The sequence below is a fragment of the Elephas maximus genome, chromosome 6 (assembly GCF_024166365.1).
Source record: "Elephas maximus indicus isolate mEleMax1 chromosome 6, mEleMax1 primary haplotype, whole genome shotgun sequence".
NCBI lineage: Eukaryota > Metazoa > Chordata > Mammalia > Proboscidea > Elephantidae > Elephas > Elephas maximus.
The window spans coordinates 76,982,542-77,002,467 of NC_064824.1; the positions used below are offsets into that span (position 1 = coordinate 76,982,542).

Below are 19,926 nucleotides of genomic sequence, written 5' to 3' on the forward strand. Positions count from 1 at the left end.
AGTTCTACTCTGTCCTATAGGGTCGATATGAGTTGGAATCAACTTGACGGCAGTGGGTTTGGTTTTTGGTTATATATTTTAAAGAGAATTGTACCTTCAGCTGGCGGAGGCTCCTCTTTTTTAGCAGGGACTTTCGGTTTTGGTACAATTTTCCGAGGCTCCTCAGGCACTTAAAAAGATTATAAAATATACTTGTAGAAGTGTCCAGATTTATTTTTAATACAAAATAAATCTTTTTATTTAGATTTGATATTTATCAACACTGAAATACAGAGGATAAGTTAACTATAAGAGAAACATAAAAAATTGGGCAAACTGAACACACGGCAGACTAAAATTAATTTAACAATCAATATACCTTCGGCTGGTTCAGCTTCCACTCTCTTGGCAATAAGGTGCAGCTTTTCTTCTACAACATATTCTTCGGGCTCTTCCATCACTTTAAAGACAGCAATTTTAAAGAAGATCAATTATGGTGCTTTTTACCTTTGTTTTTGCTGTAATTTATCACTTCAAAAAGTAATTAAAATAGCAGAAGTTGAACACTTGGCAGATCCCTGACTGTGCCTGTTTAAAATACCCAGAGAAGAGCATTTTAATCAAAGCATATGCTTTGATAAAGAGTATGGGAGATATTTTTTCATTAATTTAATTTTTAAGTGTATCATAACAATGATTATATTCACAAGAACAGGACAAATACAAGACAAAAAAAATTCTAGTGGCTAAATTCACAAGAACACAAGAATTTGAAAACAAGTGTCAATAATAACAGAACACTTTAGATTTGAAGGCTGCAGGGCAGAAACATACTTGCGGAATCACAAGTTTTTAAGAAAGAAGAGACGCATGTATTACATATGAAAAACCTGAGGACTTGGAAACAAGCATTTTTTCCCCCTAGTTTTGCAGGGACAGGTATGGTAGAAGAGGAAGAAGTCTTCACGTGGTTTTTGAGCCTACATGTATAAAGTTGATTATAGAATAGAAAGGTCCAGTTAAAAACACATCTACTTTTTATACTAGAAGCAAATGTAGCAGGCCATCCATTCATCTTTCCATAAATCTTTTGGGCTTAATGAAAACATGCGAATATCATAGAATGACTGTCCTTTAAATAGAAAGGCTGGGGTACTGAAGGAAACTGATAATGTATACTGTCAAAAACTGGAATAAGATCCATACAAGAATTTTCCTTGTGTCCTTGTTTTGTATTCCAAACTTAACATTAGAAGGAATGGGGCCCTTCTTCAAATCCACCAGGTTCCTGACGTATGCCTAATGTCACAACCTCTCCCAAGAAGCACAACAGAGCTGCTGGGCTTCCTCTTGGGAGTTATGTCCCATCTTGCTCTATTACTGGTCATTCCGTTAAGACTATACATCTCGGATTTCACGTGGACTTTTCTTCCAAGTGGAGAAAAAAGGGGGAAAACCCACTTCTTATTGACCAAGAATGTACTCGAGGACATCTCAAGGTACTATTCTACTCATCTTTTCATTGGGAAGGGAGTTAATTTGTTAATAATAGAACTTATGATTTCCCCTTAAAGCAGAGCTACATTAGGACTTTCTTAGGAAAATTCTTTTGGATATACAGTATAGCTTTAACAAGAATGCTAGATTTTAGCAGGAAATGTGCTAATGCCTTAATTCATTAAAAATGTATCCCAGTATTGAAATAAAGAGTTCAATCCTTAAGAAACTATAAAGAACTACCATTATAAGTATGGGTTCATCTGATGGCAAGTCATTTTGACTACAGATATTACATAATTGATTCCTCCATTCATGAAGTGTAGGAAAGGTCTATGTATTCGGGGCTTCAGATTCACAAACCTGGCCTTCTGGATGTGAATCAGGACACATTAGTGAGTTATGAAACCAATTTATCAGGTTACAACTTGCATTTTTTAATGAACAGAATGTAAGTGAAAACTTCAAGTGTATTACACATTATAAGGGTATTATTTCATAAAACTTTTGTTCCATCTGTGTGTGCATGTGTGTGCATATATATATATATGTGTACAGTGTTAAGTTTGAGTAACACTATATTACTCATGTTTTAGACATTAGAATACTAAAGTGAAGTTTATGACTGTCTACCAAGCCCTGTTTAATAAAAGCATATATGTACATGGGTCGATACCTGCTCTCAGTAGTTAACTATAAATGATAATTATTGAAGCCTTTTTCCCAACATAAACAAACAAGAGGGGGTGGATAAGATATACACTGGTATGTTTACTTCTAAGTAATGCTCCCAAACCTTGTATTTTGAACCAAAGATATATCTAATGAGGGCTGGGTGGCACAAGCAGTTAAGGACTTGGCTGCTGAAAGGTTGGTGGTTCAAGTCCATCTAGAGCTGCTTTGGAAGAAAGGGCTGGTGATCTACTTCTGAAAAATCGGCCATTGAAAACTCTATGGAGCACAGTTCTAGTCTAACACATATAGGGTCTCCATGAGTTGGATTCAACTCAACAGCAACTGCGTTTCCCTCCCCCACCCTGCCCCCGACTGGTAACGAGGCCAGTAGATGCTTCCTGAATTTGTGTCACTTTTCATCGATCTGATAAACAATCTGTGAAAGGATACATCTCATCAGAATTCTAGGTCATTTCTAGCTTATTGTATTATTTACCTTCATATTCTGTAACCTCCACTTTCTCCTCTTCCTCTTCTCTTTCCTCTTCTCTATAAACTGAAACAGAAATTCTTTCTTCTTCTTCATAACTCCATTCCTCCTCTGTAGATATTTTAAAAGATAAGATTTAATTTAAATTCAGCCTCCTCAAATAGCCATGCGTTCACTACAGATCCATAGTGGTTCTTCTATCTGACTTCACAGTATGTCCTCATCACAAGGAGAGAGCTTATTTAAGATGAGGGCACAGTACAGCCCAAGACTGAGAAGAATATTAGAATTATTTCCAGGTGTGGCCTTATCACACTTACCACATTTTCAGCACCCTGACTCACTTTTTTAGAATGATTCAGGACTAATATAGACACAGAAGACTCAGTTCCAGAAGGTTACAATAGGTAGACACATAGTGATATCAACATAAGAGAGAGACAACTGACAAGGACAATTTCTAACATTAAACAATCACATTTGGAAAGAAGAAGAGACTTCAAAGAAACACACAGAAACTCATTTCTCCTCCCACTTCCAATTGTATATCCAATTATATACCTTCGTGCCGCATGACTTCCACGCTCTGAGGAACTGCAAATGATTGTTTTTCTTCGGCAACAAATCTTTTTTCTTCTGCAACAATTTTCTTAGAAACTTCAGCTTTAAAAAAGCATTAAAGTTGAAGTTTAAAAATCAAGAATTTTAACTATTCTCTTTTCCTAGAATTTGGGTAAGATTTGCACAGTACACCAAGTTTTACCAGCAAAACAGGAAACAAGTTGCACAACGTATCATGAGTATATAAACACAAAAATTTTGTCAGAGGCAAGGTAAAAGTCAGTAAAAGACAACATATATAAAAAGCAAGAATTCACAGGCTAAAAGATCTTTGGCAGAGGCCGGAGACAAATCCTACCTCGGGGAGGAGGAGCTTTCTTTGTGACAGGGACAGGCACTGGAGCTTTCTCCTCTGGGACAGGTTTCTTACGTAAAGCTGGCACTTTTAGAAACATTATAAACATTTAGAACTTTGACATTACCTCACTGAAGCCCAACACAAAACACAGATATACACCCACAATGCAATCATCACAAAACCAACAAAACCATCATCTGCCTTGGAACATATTATTAAAAAGATGGTTCTTGGAAAGATGGAGAGACAATACCTTTTGGTGGTGGAGCTTCTTCCTCTTTCTGAGGAATGAGTCTTCTTTCTTCTGGAACTTTCTTCTTTGGTATTTCTGGCACTTAAAGGATGGTATTTGATTTTAAAATTCTCAAAAAGGCCAAAATAAACAAGCAACACAGAATTGGTAGGCTCATTAGAACTTCGACATTACCTCACTGAAGCCCAACACAAAACACAGATATACACCCACAATGCAATCATCACAAAACCAACAAAACCATCATCTGCCTTGGAACATATTATTAAAAAGATGGTTCTTGGAAAGATGGAGAGACAATACCTTTTGGTGGTGGAGCTTCTTCCTCTTTCTGAGGAATGAGTCTTCTTTCTTCTGGAACTTTCGTCTTTGGTATTTCTGGCACTTAAAGGATGGTATTTGATTTTAAAATTCTCAAAAAGGCCAAAATAAACGAGCAACATAGAATTGGCAGGCTCATTAAATAAGACATGCAATTAAAGAAGCCTGAAGGAAGGACAAGATTATTTCGTAGAGACAGGATTAAGTACCTGCTGGTGGCGGAGATTCCTCTCTTTGAGTAACCACTGTTATTCTTTCTTCTGTGACAACTCTTTTCTCTACTTCAGGAACTTGAAAAGACATTAGTTTTTAAAGTTGACTTTATATTTTCCAAACTAGCTGGTGTGCTATTATTTTGTAAGAAAGCAGACAAGCTGACTGACGCTTAAACTGAATTCTCTCATGCCAGAAAACATTTCATTTTGAATTAAGCTAACTTAATTAACAGAAAATTAAACACAAAAAGTGTTTCCCACTCAAAACATGAAAAAAGGGTTTCTTTACTAAGCAAGTCACTGTACCTTTAGCTGGTGGAGCTTCCTTTTTCTTTGCAACAGGAACTGGAACTTTTTCTTCAGGCACGGGTTTCTTAGGCACCTCTGGGACTTAAAATTTTTAAAACAAAATGTTAGTTCAGATGTATCACTTTTTTGAATGGACATGCACATACACAAATCTTTGTGTAGTTTATTAATGTTATTATAGATTCTCTATACATACGGACGATGATGCAGAATATTGAAACCAAGAATTTACAAATAATGTTATAAAGGTATTTAAGAAAAAAAGGTATTTAGACAGTTATAAATCAGAGTACGTACACAAAAGGACGTGTGTAGAATCCATCCTTTCTTTATGGGTTGGTATGCTTTCGATACAAACAAACTAGTCAGTGATTACACAAACAATACATAGTGTGGATTTAGTATATAGAAAAATCTGTTTTGTATTCAGAAATGGAGTCTGTGACAAGGCTTAATTTATTTTAAAGTCTGAGAAGTGTTTAGTTGTGTCTGTATAACTTACTAATTTCTTTTTTCCATTTCTCTTCTGATGTTTTTGGTGTGCCTATGATTTGGTTTTTTTTTGGTTGGTATGATGTATTCAGAATTTAGAAAACACTACTAATCTAGAGTAGGCCTTTCAATCTGATATCCATGTGTCAAGGCTTTGGGGGAGTTCTGTGTGCAAAATTTTGTAGGTATGTGCATATGAGGCTCTGTAGTTTTGAACAGGGTCTGTGACCCAAAAAGGTTTACAGTGGGCTTAAGTTATCTATCCTAAATATTGATGATATTGAATTTTTAGTTGGAAGATGAATTTCAACAGCATGCATTATTAGCAATAATTATTCGTATTTTAAATAAGATAACAGTAGCTTTTGTGAACCTCTGTACCTCTGCACTTAGGTCTGTAATATCTTGGTGTGATTATACAGATATAATTTATACATGTATATATGTTTATGTTATGCTATATATACCTGTACATGCTTATACATATACACATATTAGTATGTGTATTTTATGTTATTGTTTAGGGACAAATAAGACATGCCTCTCCTTCAGGAGTGATCGAGTGACTTTGGTGTTAGTATTGATTTTAGTAAATATGACCTTTGTATTTTAATGGTTGGATAACTACAGAAGGTTACATTTTATTTGACTACAAAGACAAAAAACACCCAGAATTCTAAATAATCCAGGGGTTTGAGAAACAGAAGCAGATTAGATTTAGGAAGTAAATAGAAACATTAAGAAGTCAGGCAAAAAGAAACATAAAAAAAAGGAAAATCTGTATATGATTGTCCTGAATTAGATGATGTTGATTCTTGTTGAATCTTCCTATAATTGACCAGATGTGTGAAGTTTGTAACTTTATTGCCTATGAAAAGTAGTGTCTTTTAGTGGCTAGAAGACCAGGGTTTGAGAATCTGATAAATTATGATGATTTTGCTGCTAAAGAGTTTCTTGCTACGATGGATAAGTGGTAGGAAGGGTTTGTACTTCCAAGAAAAGCAAGGTATTTGCATTATAATACAGAAGCATATTTGAATTCTAACACACATAAATGAAATGTACCTTAACTAGCTAATTAGATAATTGCAACATTTATGGCTAACATTGATGTCCAACTAATATCCCAAGAAACACAGTGAAAGTAAATGCCAAAAAATCTATGTTTTTCCCATCATTCAAGACTTGCCATTATTGACTTTTAGGAAGAGTGGCAGTTATTAGCAGCATTGTATACATCTTTATCTAGTCAACATTCAGTGTTCCAAACACTCTCCAGTTGTCATTGCCTATCTCTACTCTTTCAAGTGTTTTTATTAAGAAAAAGTAACATGTATAAGTGATAGAAGAGTTTTTCTTAGAAACATGTCTGTAGAAGATGAGTGTTTCACAAATATTTCTTTGTTAAAAAAGGAAAGATATTAAAAATAAGATAGCAATTTAACACAGTTCTTTCAATAACACTTTTTGGGGGTGTCTTAGGAAGGTTGAATATCAAAGAATGTATATCAAGAGTATGTCCTTGAAGAGGGTCCCAGTCAGAGCTGGAGAAAACATGTAGAACAAAATTCTAACTCCAAGAGAAATGCCAGACTTGCTGGCCTGACAGAGACTGGAGAAACCCTAAGAGTATGCCCCCCGACACCCTTTCAGCTTACTAATGAGGTTACACTTTTCAGCCAAAGATTTGAACAGACCCATGGAACAAAACAAGACTAAAGGAGTGCACCAGCCCTGGGGTAGGGACTGGAAGGCAGGAGGGAACAGGAAAGCTGGTAATACAGAACCCAGGGTTGAGAATGGAGAGTGTTGACATGTTGTGGGGTTGTTATCCAATGTCATAGAGCAATGTGTGTACTAACTGTATGATGAGAAACTAGTTTGTTCTGTAAACCTTCATCTAAAGTACAATAATAAAAAAAAAAAAGAGAAAAAAGTGACTATAATTCACACACAAAAAAGAGTATGTCCTTGAAACAGGCAAACATTAAACACACAAGGAACATGTAAAAGCAACAAAATGGGAAGACAGCATGGTACACGTGAAGACTGCAGAAAGCATGCAGCCAGCATTTGAGTGTCCCCATTGTCCATTCTGGTGTACCTTTTGCGGGAGCAGGAACTTCTTTCTTGGGTTCAGGAACAAGCTTTTTCTCCTCAGGCAGAGGTTTCTTGGGAACCTCAGGCACTTTAAAGATACCATTGGTGAAACAAAGTTGAGAATTCTAGTCTCCTTCTGAGACATTTAAGATTACATGAAAACACAAATTTTTAGTAAGGGCATAAGAATAAAGAAGTAGGCATTTGGTCATTTAATATGCCCTACTGGTGACGGAAATGCATGCTAAATAAATCAATACCACTTGACATTACATGAAGCAGACAAAGGCCTTCTTAGCATGGGTTGGAGTCTAAAAATGTTACTGATACTTGTATAACACATTAGTAAAAATTAAATGAAATCAACACACACAGAATTAAACATATCACCATAGTCACAGATGACATTTTAATTCACAGACCCCATTTAAAAACAAACAAACAACAGGAAGACAGACACTAAGAATTTTTTTTTCCAAAAGTATTATTCTACCTTTGGCTGCTGGGGGCTCCGCCTTTTTAGGAATGGGAACAGGGACCACTTCTCCTGGGACTGGTTTCTTAGGTGGCTCAGGGACTTTTAAAAAAAAAGTGCCAGTTTTGAGAAATTGTACATTTTGACAACAAGGGATATGTTGCAACATTCAGAATTTAAATAAAGAGCAGACATTCCCTTTTCATACTAGTTGAATGGAGGCAAATTATGTTTTAGAAACAAAGGTGAGGAAGATGCATGGTTAAGGAGCAAATGTCGTGACTGTTATTTCCTTTTTGTTGTAGGAGTCTCTACTTCCTTAGGAGTAGGAGCCAGAGCCTGTTCCTCAGAGACCGATTTTTTATAAACAACAGCTTTGAAGATCACTTTCAGAAAATTTACTTTTATGAGGTAATTGCATCAGATTATTTGGAATATCTCTGTATCTTAAATGTTTAACAATTGGCTGCAGGTGGGTGGCATGGAGCCCTGCTATGTAGTGTTTGCCGATTTCTGTGGTTGCAAAAACACTGTGGCTACTAGCCTGGCATCGGTGCCACAGAGATGTGTGGTATCATGTTAATATACATTATTTCTAGATGGGGCAAACGGTTTGCACTTGACTGCTAACATAAACGTTGGCAGTTCAAACCCACCCAGCAGTACTGTAGAAGAAAAGGCCTGGCAATCTGCTTCCATTAAGATTACAACCAAGAAAGCCCTTTGGTGCAGCTGTACTCCGTAACACACGGGATTGCCATGGGTCAGAATCAGCTCCACGGCAACTAACAACAACCACAACATTTCCACCATACAGATTCAAGAGGCATAAAAAACCTCAGACGCACAGATAAAAGTAAAATGCGGTAAAATAGGAAGTAATGTGTTTTGAGTATTTATCACCATTGTTTCTAATATAATTTATTTAATTGTAAGTTTTTTATAGTTTAATTTTTAATAATGGCCACATTAGGCCACTGGCTCACAGCATTCCTGAAAATTTAACAATCGGCTTTTGGAAGCTGGCATGAACTGGCTTCTGGACACTGTATGTACACACCAATAGCTGGTCACTAGACCGTAAGCTCCCTGATGTGGGGAGAAGAGCATGCATTAATTTTCATCCATCTCTCCTGTGTCTCAGTCCTGGTCCTCCCACTGCCCCCACCAAAATGCCTCTGCACATAGTGACTATAGATCTCTCGGCTATGTGGCTGAATCTATTATTCAACATTAACATTCAGATGTCTACTAAGGAATTTACACCAACTTTTGAAAGATTCTAAACTTAGAATGAATCACTAATACCTTTAGGTGGAGGTTCAATCTTTTTGGAAACAGCAACGTGAACTTTCTCTTCAGTAACAGTTTTCCTTTGTACCTCAGGGACTTTAAAAAATGTACATTTTAATTACTGATATGCCATGTTGTGGGTGGCAATGGTAATTTATAAAGAATATTGAAAAAAAAATTAAAACAGACACAAATGTGGAATGAAAAGAAGACAGAGAAATACAGAGGGACAGAAGGCCTGCCCAGTCACAAATGAGGTAAGAAGAAGAGGGATAACAACCCATCCGTTTGAGCCCCAAGTTCAAATTTGCCTTATACCTGTAACTGACACCTCCTCCTCTGTGTAAGCAGCAAAGAACATCTCTTCCTTTGAAACAACCATCTTCTTTGCTTGCACAGCTGGTACTTTAAAAAGAATGTTTTGCATTAGTATTTCTTTTTCTAGGACAACTTTTTTTTTTTTCACATGAGATCAAATACATAAATCGTACACTACGTTTAAGTCTTCAGACACAGAATGAGTGGGTTAATATGATTGCTTGAGAACAAATCCAGTATTGATAAGAAAAGAAATCATGTTTTGACCTATAGGAACGAACAATCCACACAGCCTTTATCAAACATTATTAAGTGGGAATCAAATAGACACAACTTCTTCACACATAATGTGGTACTTTTCAAAATCTGTTATGAGAGGGTGGGGGATGTTATATGCAATGAAATGCATTGCATAGTGAAGTTAGGAAACTATTCATTAAACACAAACTTTTCCTTAGAAAAAAAATTCTATAATCTTTGAAAAGCAAAAGTTGAAACAAATACCATTATTTACTTACATAAGTCCTAAGTGCAGCTCAACAGAAGATGTGTATTATAAAAAGTGTCTTTTCGGTGGTTTCAGATTTGTGAATGATTTAGCAGAATATGTATACACATCCATACACATAAATAAAAATGTTTAAAACTTGCAGGTGAAAGAGGAAGATGTATACCTTTCACTTCAATAACTTCTTCCTGTACTGGAATCCGGGAAGGTTTTTGTGGAACAATCTTCTTCGAAACTTGGGGTACTTAAAAATATGTACAAATATATTTGTATTGTGAAGAATACTGTTTTGCACAAATTAAAAAAAACTTAGTTTAGATGAATATAGAAATAACTAACATGTGAGTATAGATCAGTAAACAGGTTACTTGTGCGCATGGCAGTAGAAAGGTTTGAAATGATAATACCTTTGGTGACTTGAACTTTTTCTTCCTCCATTCTTCGGGAAGTCTTTTCAATTTTTTCAACTACTGGCTTCTTAACAACTGCAAGCATTTTAAAGAAATTGCAGTACTTTTAGAATTTCTATTAAAACCTACTCTGTATTTATTTTAAAGAGACAAGTTTGTTGCCCTGAACTTTAAGCACAAGTTTCTGTACTTAAAGTATATTGGTTATATTTTATTTTAAATTTCCCATAATAGTCTTTTTTATCTTATTTTTATTTTTGCATTAGATGAATCATATAGAAATTCTTAAGATAAAAATTCATTGATATAATAAAGCTTAGAGAAGTTGTGCCTATTGGATTGAGCCAGTGATGTGTACGTCTTTGCCAAACAAGCCATGATAATGACCTTGAAGCTGATCCATTTAAATGATGCCAATTGCATACCTTTAGGAGGCAGTGCTTCTTTCTCTTCAGGCACTTTTGCTGGAATTTCCCTCTCATGTGCTTCTGAAATAAAAACACAGACATAAGAAGAGATGTTTAAATAGGGTTAAGTTCTGAAAGGTTATGTTAATTGTACATGAGAAGTACAATTTAAGATTTGAGATCAGTATTACTAACATAGGATCCCTGGCGATGTAGTAGTTAAGGCTCTTAGTTGCTAACTGAAAGGTCAGTCATTGGAACCCACCAGCTACTTTGTGGGAGAAAGATGTGACAGTCGGCTTCAGTATAGATTACAGCCTTGGAAACCTTACAGGGCAGTTCTACCCTATCCTATAGGGTTGCTATGAGTCAGAATCACGGCAGAGGTGTTTTTGGTTTTGCTATTGCTAGCACAGGAGACCTGGGGGCACAATAGTTAAGCGTTTGGCAGCTAACTGAAAGGTTGGCAGTTTGAACCCACCCAGCAGCTCCTCAGGAAAAAGACCTGGTGATCTGGTCCTGTAAAGATTACAGCCTAGGAAGCCCTATCAGGCAGTTCTACTCTGTCATGTGGGGTCACTCTTAGTTGAAACAGACTCGAGGGCACCTAACAACAACATTGCTAACATGATTCTTAGTGCTAGGTTTCGAATCAGGGTCAATCAGAGATGCAATGAGGCAGTGAAAGTAAAACTTGAACTTTCTGTTGCTCTGAAGAAAGTGACTATTTTAAAGATTAGGTTTTTGAAGATTTTTAACCTCACAAAATCTAGAATGGTAATTTCATCTATTTCATATCCATTCTAAATGGAGTTAATAATACTGAAAATATAACAAACTATGCAAAAGTTAGGCAAAGAAAAAAAGTCATCCAATTTATACATACCTTCATAAGCCTCCTTTTGAACTTGAATAACTTCTCTTTCTCGGTAAGCCTCCTCCCAGTCTTCCTCCCCTTCGTCATAACCTTCTGCTCTTTCATAGTACTCTTGCCCTTCTTCAAAATCTTCTTCCCATTCCTCATGAAATTCCTTTCTAGCTTCTACCTTGGTCTCTTCATAGTCTTCCTCTGGTTCTTCATAATAAGGTTCTTCGGTTGGCTCCGTGTAAGGTTCCACTTCCAGTTCCTCATAAGGTTCTTCAAAAGATTCTATAAAAACTTTCTTCTCCTCATAGACTGCTTCCTTTTTCTCATATACAGCTCCTTTTTCTTTCTGAATCTCTTTCTTTCTGCTTATGGTCATTATTTTTACTTCTTCAGCCTTGGAGGATACATCAATAATTTCAGGAGCTAAAGAAATAAACAAGTAAAAAAGATAACATTAACATATGAGTTACATCTATACAATTATTTCACTAAATGAAAGTCTGCGTAGCCAAACAATATCAGTAACTCAGATCTCTCAGTATTATGCAGTGAGACCTGTGAGAACCGGAAATGGACGCGATTGCCTTGTTTTTCTGGGTCTCGCAAGTTTTCTGCCTTTGACAGGGTGCAGTCTTACCAATTTCCTATCACCTATTTTAGTGGATAATATTTGAGTTTTCCTTCTCTGACAGGTTTCTGCTTTACATACGTTCCTATTTCCACAGGTTTTACTGTATATTTTCTTAGGTTTTTCTATGTATTGTTCAATTTAAATTTTTGTTGACCATGGAAAACAATAAAGAGTATTGAGATGCACTCTGCTCTTGATTTGAGGATTTTTCTAACTTGAACAAAATGGCATCAGGAAATATCATCAAATGGACACCGCTTTCATTGTTCTATAGCAGTTCCAGTTTGCAGAACTCCGAATTTCTTCCCAGGAGATATTTTAATATTTGATAATTTGATGGAATTTATACTTAATGTTTCTGCAATATTTTTAGAGTTCCAATTATTTTTTCAAACACATTTCTAATTTTAAACCTACATTTTAAACTATTGAATGTGACCCTTTAGTCAGTTTAATAAAGATAATAAATAAAATTACATAACCAAATCACTTAGTTGATTTTGTATAATCAAATTTTAAAAATATCTAAGCTTCCATTATTTATGTTATCCTTAACATTTGTGTTAAATACGATTAAGAAAAAAAAAAGGGACGGGCCCTCCTTTTCTAGCCCTCACCACTTCTTCTCAGGCAGCACGAACTCTGCCTGAGTTTCCTTTCCTGGGAGAAGAGCAAGTGCACCATCACTTCTAATGCTGATTTTAATAGAGCAGAGGAGACTCTACAACTTTATAATAAGCTAGGTGCCTAATACTTAAAAATAAGAATGAATTGTAGAAGTGTAATAATTTTTCATTTACCTTTTGCTGGGATCAAGGCAGTAGGAGGTAGGGGCTTCTTGACAACCTCTGGGACTGCAAAAACGTAAAATACATGTTTATCTTTAGATTATGTACTGTTCAATGTTTACTAACCCTGTGCATCAGTGTTAATCATTTGGTGATCTATGAGTACTGCTAATACACCATCCCTACCAGGAACCATCATAATGCTTTTGTAATTCCCAGATTCAGTTCACTAGAAATGCTATGCAAATACCATATTAACAAGTTTGATTGTTTGAGTTGAAGTTTGATTTTAATTGAGGTTTATTTAAAAAAAATTAACTTGAAACATAGAGAATAATCTATATGTCTAATGCTAAAAATGTTTATTCATTTTTTTCAGGTCCTAAAGTTCATGAAATATCCACGCTTTTTGAGCTTCCTCTTATTTCACAGCATTTCACAAATGATTACTGCTGGATTCTCTTTCTTTTAGGAGATTGTTGTGCTCCGTTCTTAATCAAATGGGTTAAAACTATTTGTTTAAATTTAATTATCCAATCTTCTTCCTAAAAACCTTCCAAGATATATTAAACATTAAAATGATGGGATCCATCCTCCTCCATAAAGGTTTTCTTTTTTTTTTTTTTCCTGCAAATATTTACACCTAGATCAGGTGAGCAGGCAGTATCCTGAGTTAGGCTGGGCAACCTGCTTGGAATTAGCATCAGCCCTTGACTATCTAGTGGTGTGTCTTAATGATGACCAGCTAGTGGACCAGAGGGCAGTGCCTTCTTTACATCACCATCCAGGGGTAACAAGAATTCTCTGGGGTTGCCTTTGGGTGTCATGGATAGACATAGGCAGAGGAGGGCAGAAGAGAAAAAAGCGGTGAAAAAGAAAGTTGAGAAAAAGAGAGTCAAGGGAGAGTCAGAGTCAAAAGACAGTCAAAGAGTGAGTGAAGTGAGCGGCACCATTTCAGGACTTTAAACTCATCCTCTTCCCACCCTCCCCCACCCCCAACTCTTTATTGAAAAGAATTAAAACTGTTTTTTAATTAATTATAATACCTTTAGGTGGTGCTTCTTCTTTAGGTTTGGCGACAACTTTTTTGGTATCTTTTTTCACAGCCTTCTTGCTCACTAAAAGAAACATGTTAGATGTAAGTAAAATGTCTTCAGGAATCCAGGAGGTTTATTGAAATATTTTTTCATATATAGATGGTAAGAAGAGACTCTGCACATTATTGCAAGATACGTGTTTCAGAAAGATTTTGGATTGGACTGCAAACATTTTCTATTTTTAGAATATATATTGATTTGATATCCACTAAGAGGTAAAGAAGGAGCCCTGGTAGTGCAATGGTCTAAAGCTCGGCTGCTAACGGAAAAATCAATGGATTGAACTCACCAGTCACTCCATGGGAGAAAAGACCTGGCGGTCTGCTCCCATAGGAAACCCTATGGGGCAGTTCTACTCTGTCCTGTAGGTTCTCTGTGAGTTGGAATCAACTTGATAGCACATAACAACAAGAAGAGGTAAAGTTTTCAAACATGGGGAGTGAATCCAAGTGATACCATAAATAGAAAAGGTACATATTTTTATCTTTATTTCACATAGGTGTGAACACTTTAAACTTGTCAGGAAGAAGAATAACAAGTGAATTAGTGAAGTTTTATCTATGATATATTGTGGACATTCTCTTTTGCTGTTAATGGACAGTCATACCTTGATCCCAAGTCATACCCCCTAGTATTCATGAATAAATAACACTGACTTTTTTTTAAATATGATTTAATTTCCCAAGTTTCAAAGTTGGTACTCAGACTTAGCCATGTTTATAACAAGCACCCAAGGAAAAAATCATTCATTAAGATAAACTATTATTCCTGACAACAGAAATGTAAGTGGACATCTAATATATGATTTTTTATTCTTATTCCCTCCTGCTACCAGCTTTTTACCAGCAGTAGATAAAATATAAATTATAAGAATGGTGCTCTTTGTCATCAAGATTGTAATAGTCACAAAACTAGAAGGTTTTAACTGACTGTCTCCTGATACTGGTGGAAAGTAACTGAAGCCTCTGAAACCGACTGCAGTGGGCATTAGGGACGAGCATATCAAGCCATGAAACTACCACAGTAGCAGTGACTTCCTTGGCTATGGGAAAACATGACTTTGCCACGTGCAATTTTTTACTGAACATGCTGGGAGAACTCTGACAGCCTTCAGGACTCCCCTGAACTCTAAGAAGTTGAGTGATTTAGTTGAGCAGTTTTAGAGCTCAAATAGTACAATTTTTCTACTAAAAATATTCGAGAACATCAGTTACGATTGTCTCCAGCACACTTAAAAAAAAATGCCATTGAATTGATTCCAACTCATAGTGACCCTATAGGGCAGAGGAGAGCTGTCCCATATGGCTTCCAAGGCTATAAATCTTTTTGGAAGCTGACTGCCACATCTTTCTCCCATGGAGTGGCTGGTGGGTTCAAACCATCGACCTGCTGGCTAACAGCCAAGCACTTTAACCACTATGCCACCAGGGCTCTCTTCTGACACACTTAAGAGCTCTTTATTGGTAAGCTCATGCCTTAGCTACAAAAAAAAAAAAAAAAAAAAAATCAGATATATCAAAGATATTATAAATAATTTCTTGTAATAAAATAGTCAATTTTAAAGAACAGTTTACATTTTAATTGAGAAAAATACGTAAATTATAATTTTCAATTTGAATATAAGCTAATATGGCTGATTTCAATAAGCTATACTAGAAATTGACATCATTTTATTGTTAGTGTAGCAGTTAGGAAAATATAAAAGGTAAAGTCAATTTGCCATTAATGTTTAAGTGATTCCATTAAAATACAATATTTTGAAATTAAGCATATTATTCATCTGATGGTTTTCAGAGTTTTAAGCATATGCCTTACACATGTAGTTAATACAGGAAAATATCTACATTTTGAGAGGCAATTCAACTTCTGACCACTAGAGGGCCAATGCATTGCATTAAACATTTTCTAAGTTGGCCTTGGTTAATTCAATATTTTGACATTTAGGTTGATAACATATAATACCTTCCACCCGTTTTGCTGGTGGTTTCTTTTCTTCAGGTGTTGGTAGTAAAAGAGGGATAGGAGGAACAACCACAGGAGGAATTTCTGAAGAAAATAAATGCCATTATCAGTAATATGTTTAAGTTTGCTATTTTGCGTGACATTGATGAAAGGTCTCATGCATTTCTTTCAGTACTTCGAAGATGCTACAGTACTAATCCATCATCAGAATAAATAAGAGTAGCTTATATTTATGACTGTAACTACTCTTTTGTTTTGATTTTTAATTTACACAGTGAAGAATGCAACACCAACGGGTCTGTTCTGTCAGCCGTGGTTTGGGCACTGTTAACTTCCTAGTGGTATAATATTTCTACCCTAAGCCCAGGTGTTGTGGTGCTGGTCCTACCTTCTGGTGGTACTGCTCTGATGGGCATAGTTGGGATCGGAACTCTGGAGTCGGGGATATCTGTAAGGGAACATAAAATAATAAGCATAGAAGGACTAAGAACGCAGCTATTTAGACAATTAAGATATGTTTTATCATCACGCATTTCCAACAACAGAATCTAATATACAGATACAAAGATATTAGGACTCTTTGGTCTGCAACCACACAATTTTATTTCTGGCTAAAATTTCTATGGCCATAACAATCAGCATGATACTAGGTATCAGCTGAATGAGGCTTTATCTCTAATTTCCCAAACTCACAAAGCCAAACCTCTTTATTATTTTACTGAAAATAATTTTACTGAATAATATTTTTACTAAATAATATTTTACTGAATAGAGAAATAATATTTTTTATAAGTATTGGTTTGGCTTTTTGTCATTTTCAAACTTACACCGTATTATGAACAAGGATTGATTTAAAAAAACGAAAAACTTACCAGGAGGCTTTAGTTCAAGTTTGATTTCTATAAAAGACAAAAAAGTGATATTTTTGTATTTATAATTGTATCGGCAGGCTACTTTGTTTCAAAGGATGCAATGTGGCTTTAATTGGGTGTTTTCTGACCTTTAGTTGTTAAGTACAGCTCTGCTGTGCTTCTTGCTTCGCCTCTGGGCTCTAGCCGAGCAATTACTGAATAGACACCTAAGGAAAAACATCACAGAACTTTTATTTTCTGCAATGTTTGCATAAAAGTTCCTTGTCTAAATATATGAATGTGTTTATCTCTTTTTTCGGAAAGTATTCTATATAGAATTACAGAATCCCCACCCCCCAGTGAGTAAAAATAGAAAAAACAGATGAGGGTTAAATGATATTTTCACTGGGCAACTGTGACATGTTACCTTCGTCGTCTGGTGTCACGTTGTGGATGGTCATATAGTGGCAGCGACCATCATTCCTAAAGTTGTATTTCTGGCTCTCGGTCAGTTCTGTTGGTCCTTTGTACCATGTGACAATGGCGTCGTCAAAGGAGACTTCGCACTCAAAGGTGGCCGACTGATGCTCACTCACCACGATGTTCTGTATGCGCCTCGTAAACTGAATTGGTTCAGCTGTTTAAATACAAAGAGGCTTCAACGTTAGAATGTATAAAGGAAATGTCTTCTTCTGCATCTTCCCCTCAGATATTTAAAGTCTTCATCTTTTACCCAATTGGATAACAAACAAAAAGGTAAAAATGCAAAACAAAAATACTCTTCTCCTTGCATCAGTAACAAGAGCTTATCCCAATACCATTCTGTATTCCTGCAGGATCAATGGAGGACAATGTAAAGGAACCCCTGAGAGTTCTCAAGATAGTTAGATAAAAGCAGTATTAAAGGGTGCAGTGGCACAGTGGTTAAGAGCTTGGCTGCTAACCAAAAGGTGAGCAGTGTGAATCTACCAGCCGCTCCTTGGGAATCCTATGGGGCAGTTCTACTCTGTTCTATAGGGTCACTATGAGTCCGAATTGACTCGATGACAAAGGGGTTACTTTTTTGGTATAGCCCAAAGGTCAAAATAAACGAAAAAAAAAAAAAAAAAAAAGCTAGTGAAATAGGGGGTTCATAATAAAGGGAACATAAACTTAATTTTACTCAATTTACTCCCAAAATTCTTTTTTGCCTCAGTGAAATAATTTTTGCTATTCAGGATCTAAAATTGCTTATTATCCAATATGTATAAGTTTCACTGTCAAATAATTTCAAACTCAGTGGGAAATCTGCACTTTTAAGTATCAATGGAGTCATTTGAAGAGCTCTGAAACTTGCTTTCTAGGTGCATGTGGACACCCAGGAAGGAGTCAACCAGCTGTGGATGGCAGGGGTGTTTCTGGGAGGATGGGCTAGAGTGGAGGATCCTCTTGCAAAATTTTGAATGTCTGGAATTAAATGTATAACAGCATCATGAATATCTTAGAAATAATATGTAGTCTAGTGAGCTTTGTTTTTGAAGAATCATGTTAAAATACACAGTTATTTTAAAAATGATTAGCACTTTCAAATGGACCTTTTAATTTGAAAACCATTTTAAAATTTGTGAACTTTAAAATATGAGCAGGCATTGATAGTCATTGTAAAGTTAAGTTAGAGAAGTTGAAATGCTATGTATATAAGAAATCATATATTTGTGTTTCAACAACGAAAAATAGACACTAATAACCAGAAGTAGATGTTATCATTATAGCCAAAATTTTGCTTAACACACTCCAAGGAGGTCTTAGGAAAATGCATACAATCAAATGATTAGGAAATTAATGTCCTTACTCCTTAATTCCCAGATTTCACTTTACTTCAAAGATTCAGAATGTTGGAATCTTTAAATACAAAGAGGGTTCAAAGTTACAATGTGTAAAGAGAAATTTCTCAAATGAAATAATTATTTTTGAAGATCGTGTATGTCATTAATTTTATCTATAAAATTCCATATGGACAAAATCAGATTAATTCTATAAATGAAATATCAGCTCCTAGCCAAAATCCTCTAGATTTACAACCATAAGATCTGGCCCTTTCCAAGATTTCTGTCTAGGAATCAGACTCATAGATGGGAGAAGTATGGAACTTAGACTTTAAGCAGAAATGACTCTTAGAAAGTTATGTCTTAATTTAGGTTTCAATCTGCTTCTAGTCAAAAAGACTGATGCAGAAGAACTGGCGCTTATTTTAATGTTTTCCTTTTCGATTTCTTATGAATTTGGAGATGACTGAATGCTATGAGGATTTGTGTTGGGGAATGAGAACACATAAGCAGGCTGGGATGTGCTTGATGTCAGGGCTGCAGAGGTCCCGTGTAACGTTGGCCATGGACCTGTGCTCCACACACTGATTCCCACCATAGTCTTTCACCCACCTTCAATTCTGAGCTCTGCCGAAGTTTCCAGGTCTTCATGTTTGCAGGTGTACTGACCCTGGTCTTCTGCTCGAACATCTGCAATGGTCAGTTTATGGACCTTGTGTTCCACTTCTGTTTTATATCTTCCTTGGGGTTTAAGGATTCTGCCATTTCTGAACCATTCAGATTTGACATTTGGCACAGAAAACTGGCAAGTCATGGTGCAAGTCTGGCCTTCTTTTAAAGTAACATCCTGAAGATGCCGTTCCCAAGCAGGCTCTGCTCATATGAGATAATACATAGTTTGTTTAATATCACATGCAGATACAGTCAACAGTAAATTAGCCTCACAGGCTTTTTATGAACCTTAACTTACCAATTACAGTTAGTTTAGCACTAGCGATGTGTGGTCCACAAACCAATCTGTAATTGCCCTGATCTTTAAGCTGACAATTTTTGACTCGGAGTGTATGTCGGTCACCGTCAATGCGTATTTCAAACTTATCACTGGGTTCCAGTTTTTCAGTCCCTTTGTACCATGAAAGCTTGATTTCTGGGTAATTAATCTTAATGTCAATTTCAAAGATGGCATCATTGTCTTTCAAAACTGTCTGGTTTTCGATATCCTTGATCAGAGTGACAGGCTAGGAGAATAAAGAATTAAAAAAC

General features: G+C 36.0%; 1 protein-coding gene across 1 annotated transcript in view; it reads right to left on the minus strand.

Moving 5' to 3' along the window:
- TTN (titin) overlaps positions 1-19,926 on the minus strand; it is a 275,933-nt gene that overhangs the window by 153,369 nt on the left and 102,638 nt on the right. The window contains exons 101-126 of the mRNA XM_049887553.1: positions 19,634-19,901; positions 19,276-19,536; positions 17,286-17,495; positions 17,008-17,085; positions 16,880-16,906; positions 16,396-16,455; positions 16,008-16,091; positions 13,995-14,066; positions 12,961-13,014; positions 11,548-11,952; positions 10,680-10,742; positions 10,252-10,329; positions 10,011-10,088; positions 9,337-9,423; positions 9,034-9,114; positions 7,744-7,827; positions 7,255-7,338; positions 4,656-4,739; positions 4,344-4,424; positions 4,117-4,197; positions 3,814-3,894; positions 3,561-3,644; positions 3,203-3,304; positions 2,648-2,752; positions 359-439; positions 95-169 (exon numbers count right to left, since the gene is read on the minus strand). Coding sequence (XP_049743510.1) covers positions 95-169; positions 359-439; positions 2,648-2,752; positions 3,203-3,304; positions 3,561-3,644; positions 3,814-3,894; positions 4,117-4,197; positions 4,344-4,424; positions 4,656-4,739; positions 7,255-7,338; positions 7,744-7,827; positions 9,034-9,114; positions 9,337-9,423; positions 10,011-10,088; positions 10,252-10,329; positions 10,680-10,742; positions 11,548-11,952; positions 12,961-13,014; positions 13,995-14,066; positions 16,008-16,091; positions 16,396-16,455; positions 16,880-16,906; positions 17,008-17,085; positions 17,286-17,495; positions 19,276-19,536; positions 19,634-19,901 — 2,848 coding nt within the window. The remainder of the gene's footprint in view (positions 1-94; positions 170-358; positions 440-2,647; positions 2,753-3,202; positions 3,305-3,560; positions 3,645-3,813; positions 3,895-4,116; positions 4,198-4,343; positions 4,425-4,655; positions 4,740-7,254; positions 7,339-7,743; positions 7,828-9,033; positions 9,115-9,336; positions 9,424-10,010; positions 10,089-10,251; positions 10,330-10,679; positions 10,743-11,547; positions 11,953-12,960; positions 13,015-13,994; positions 14,067-16,007; positions 16,092-16,395; positions 16,456-16,879; positions 16,907-17,007; positions 17,086-17,285; positions 17,496-19,275; positions 19,537-19,633; positions 19,902-19,926) is intronic.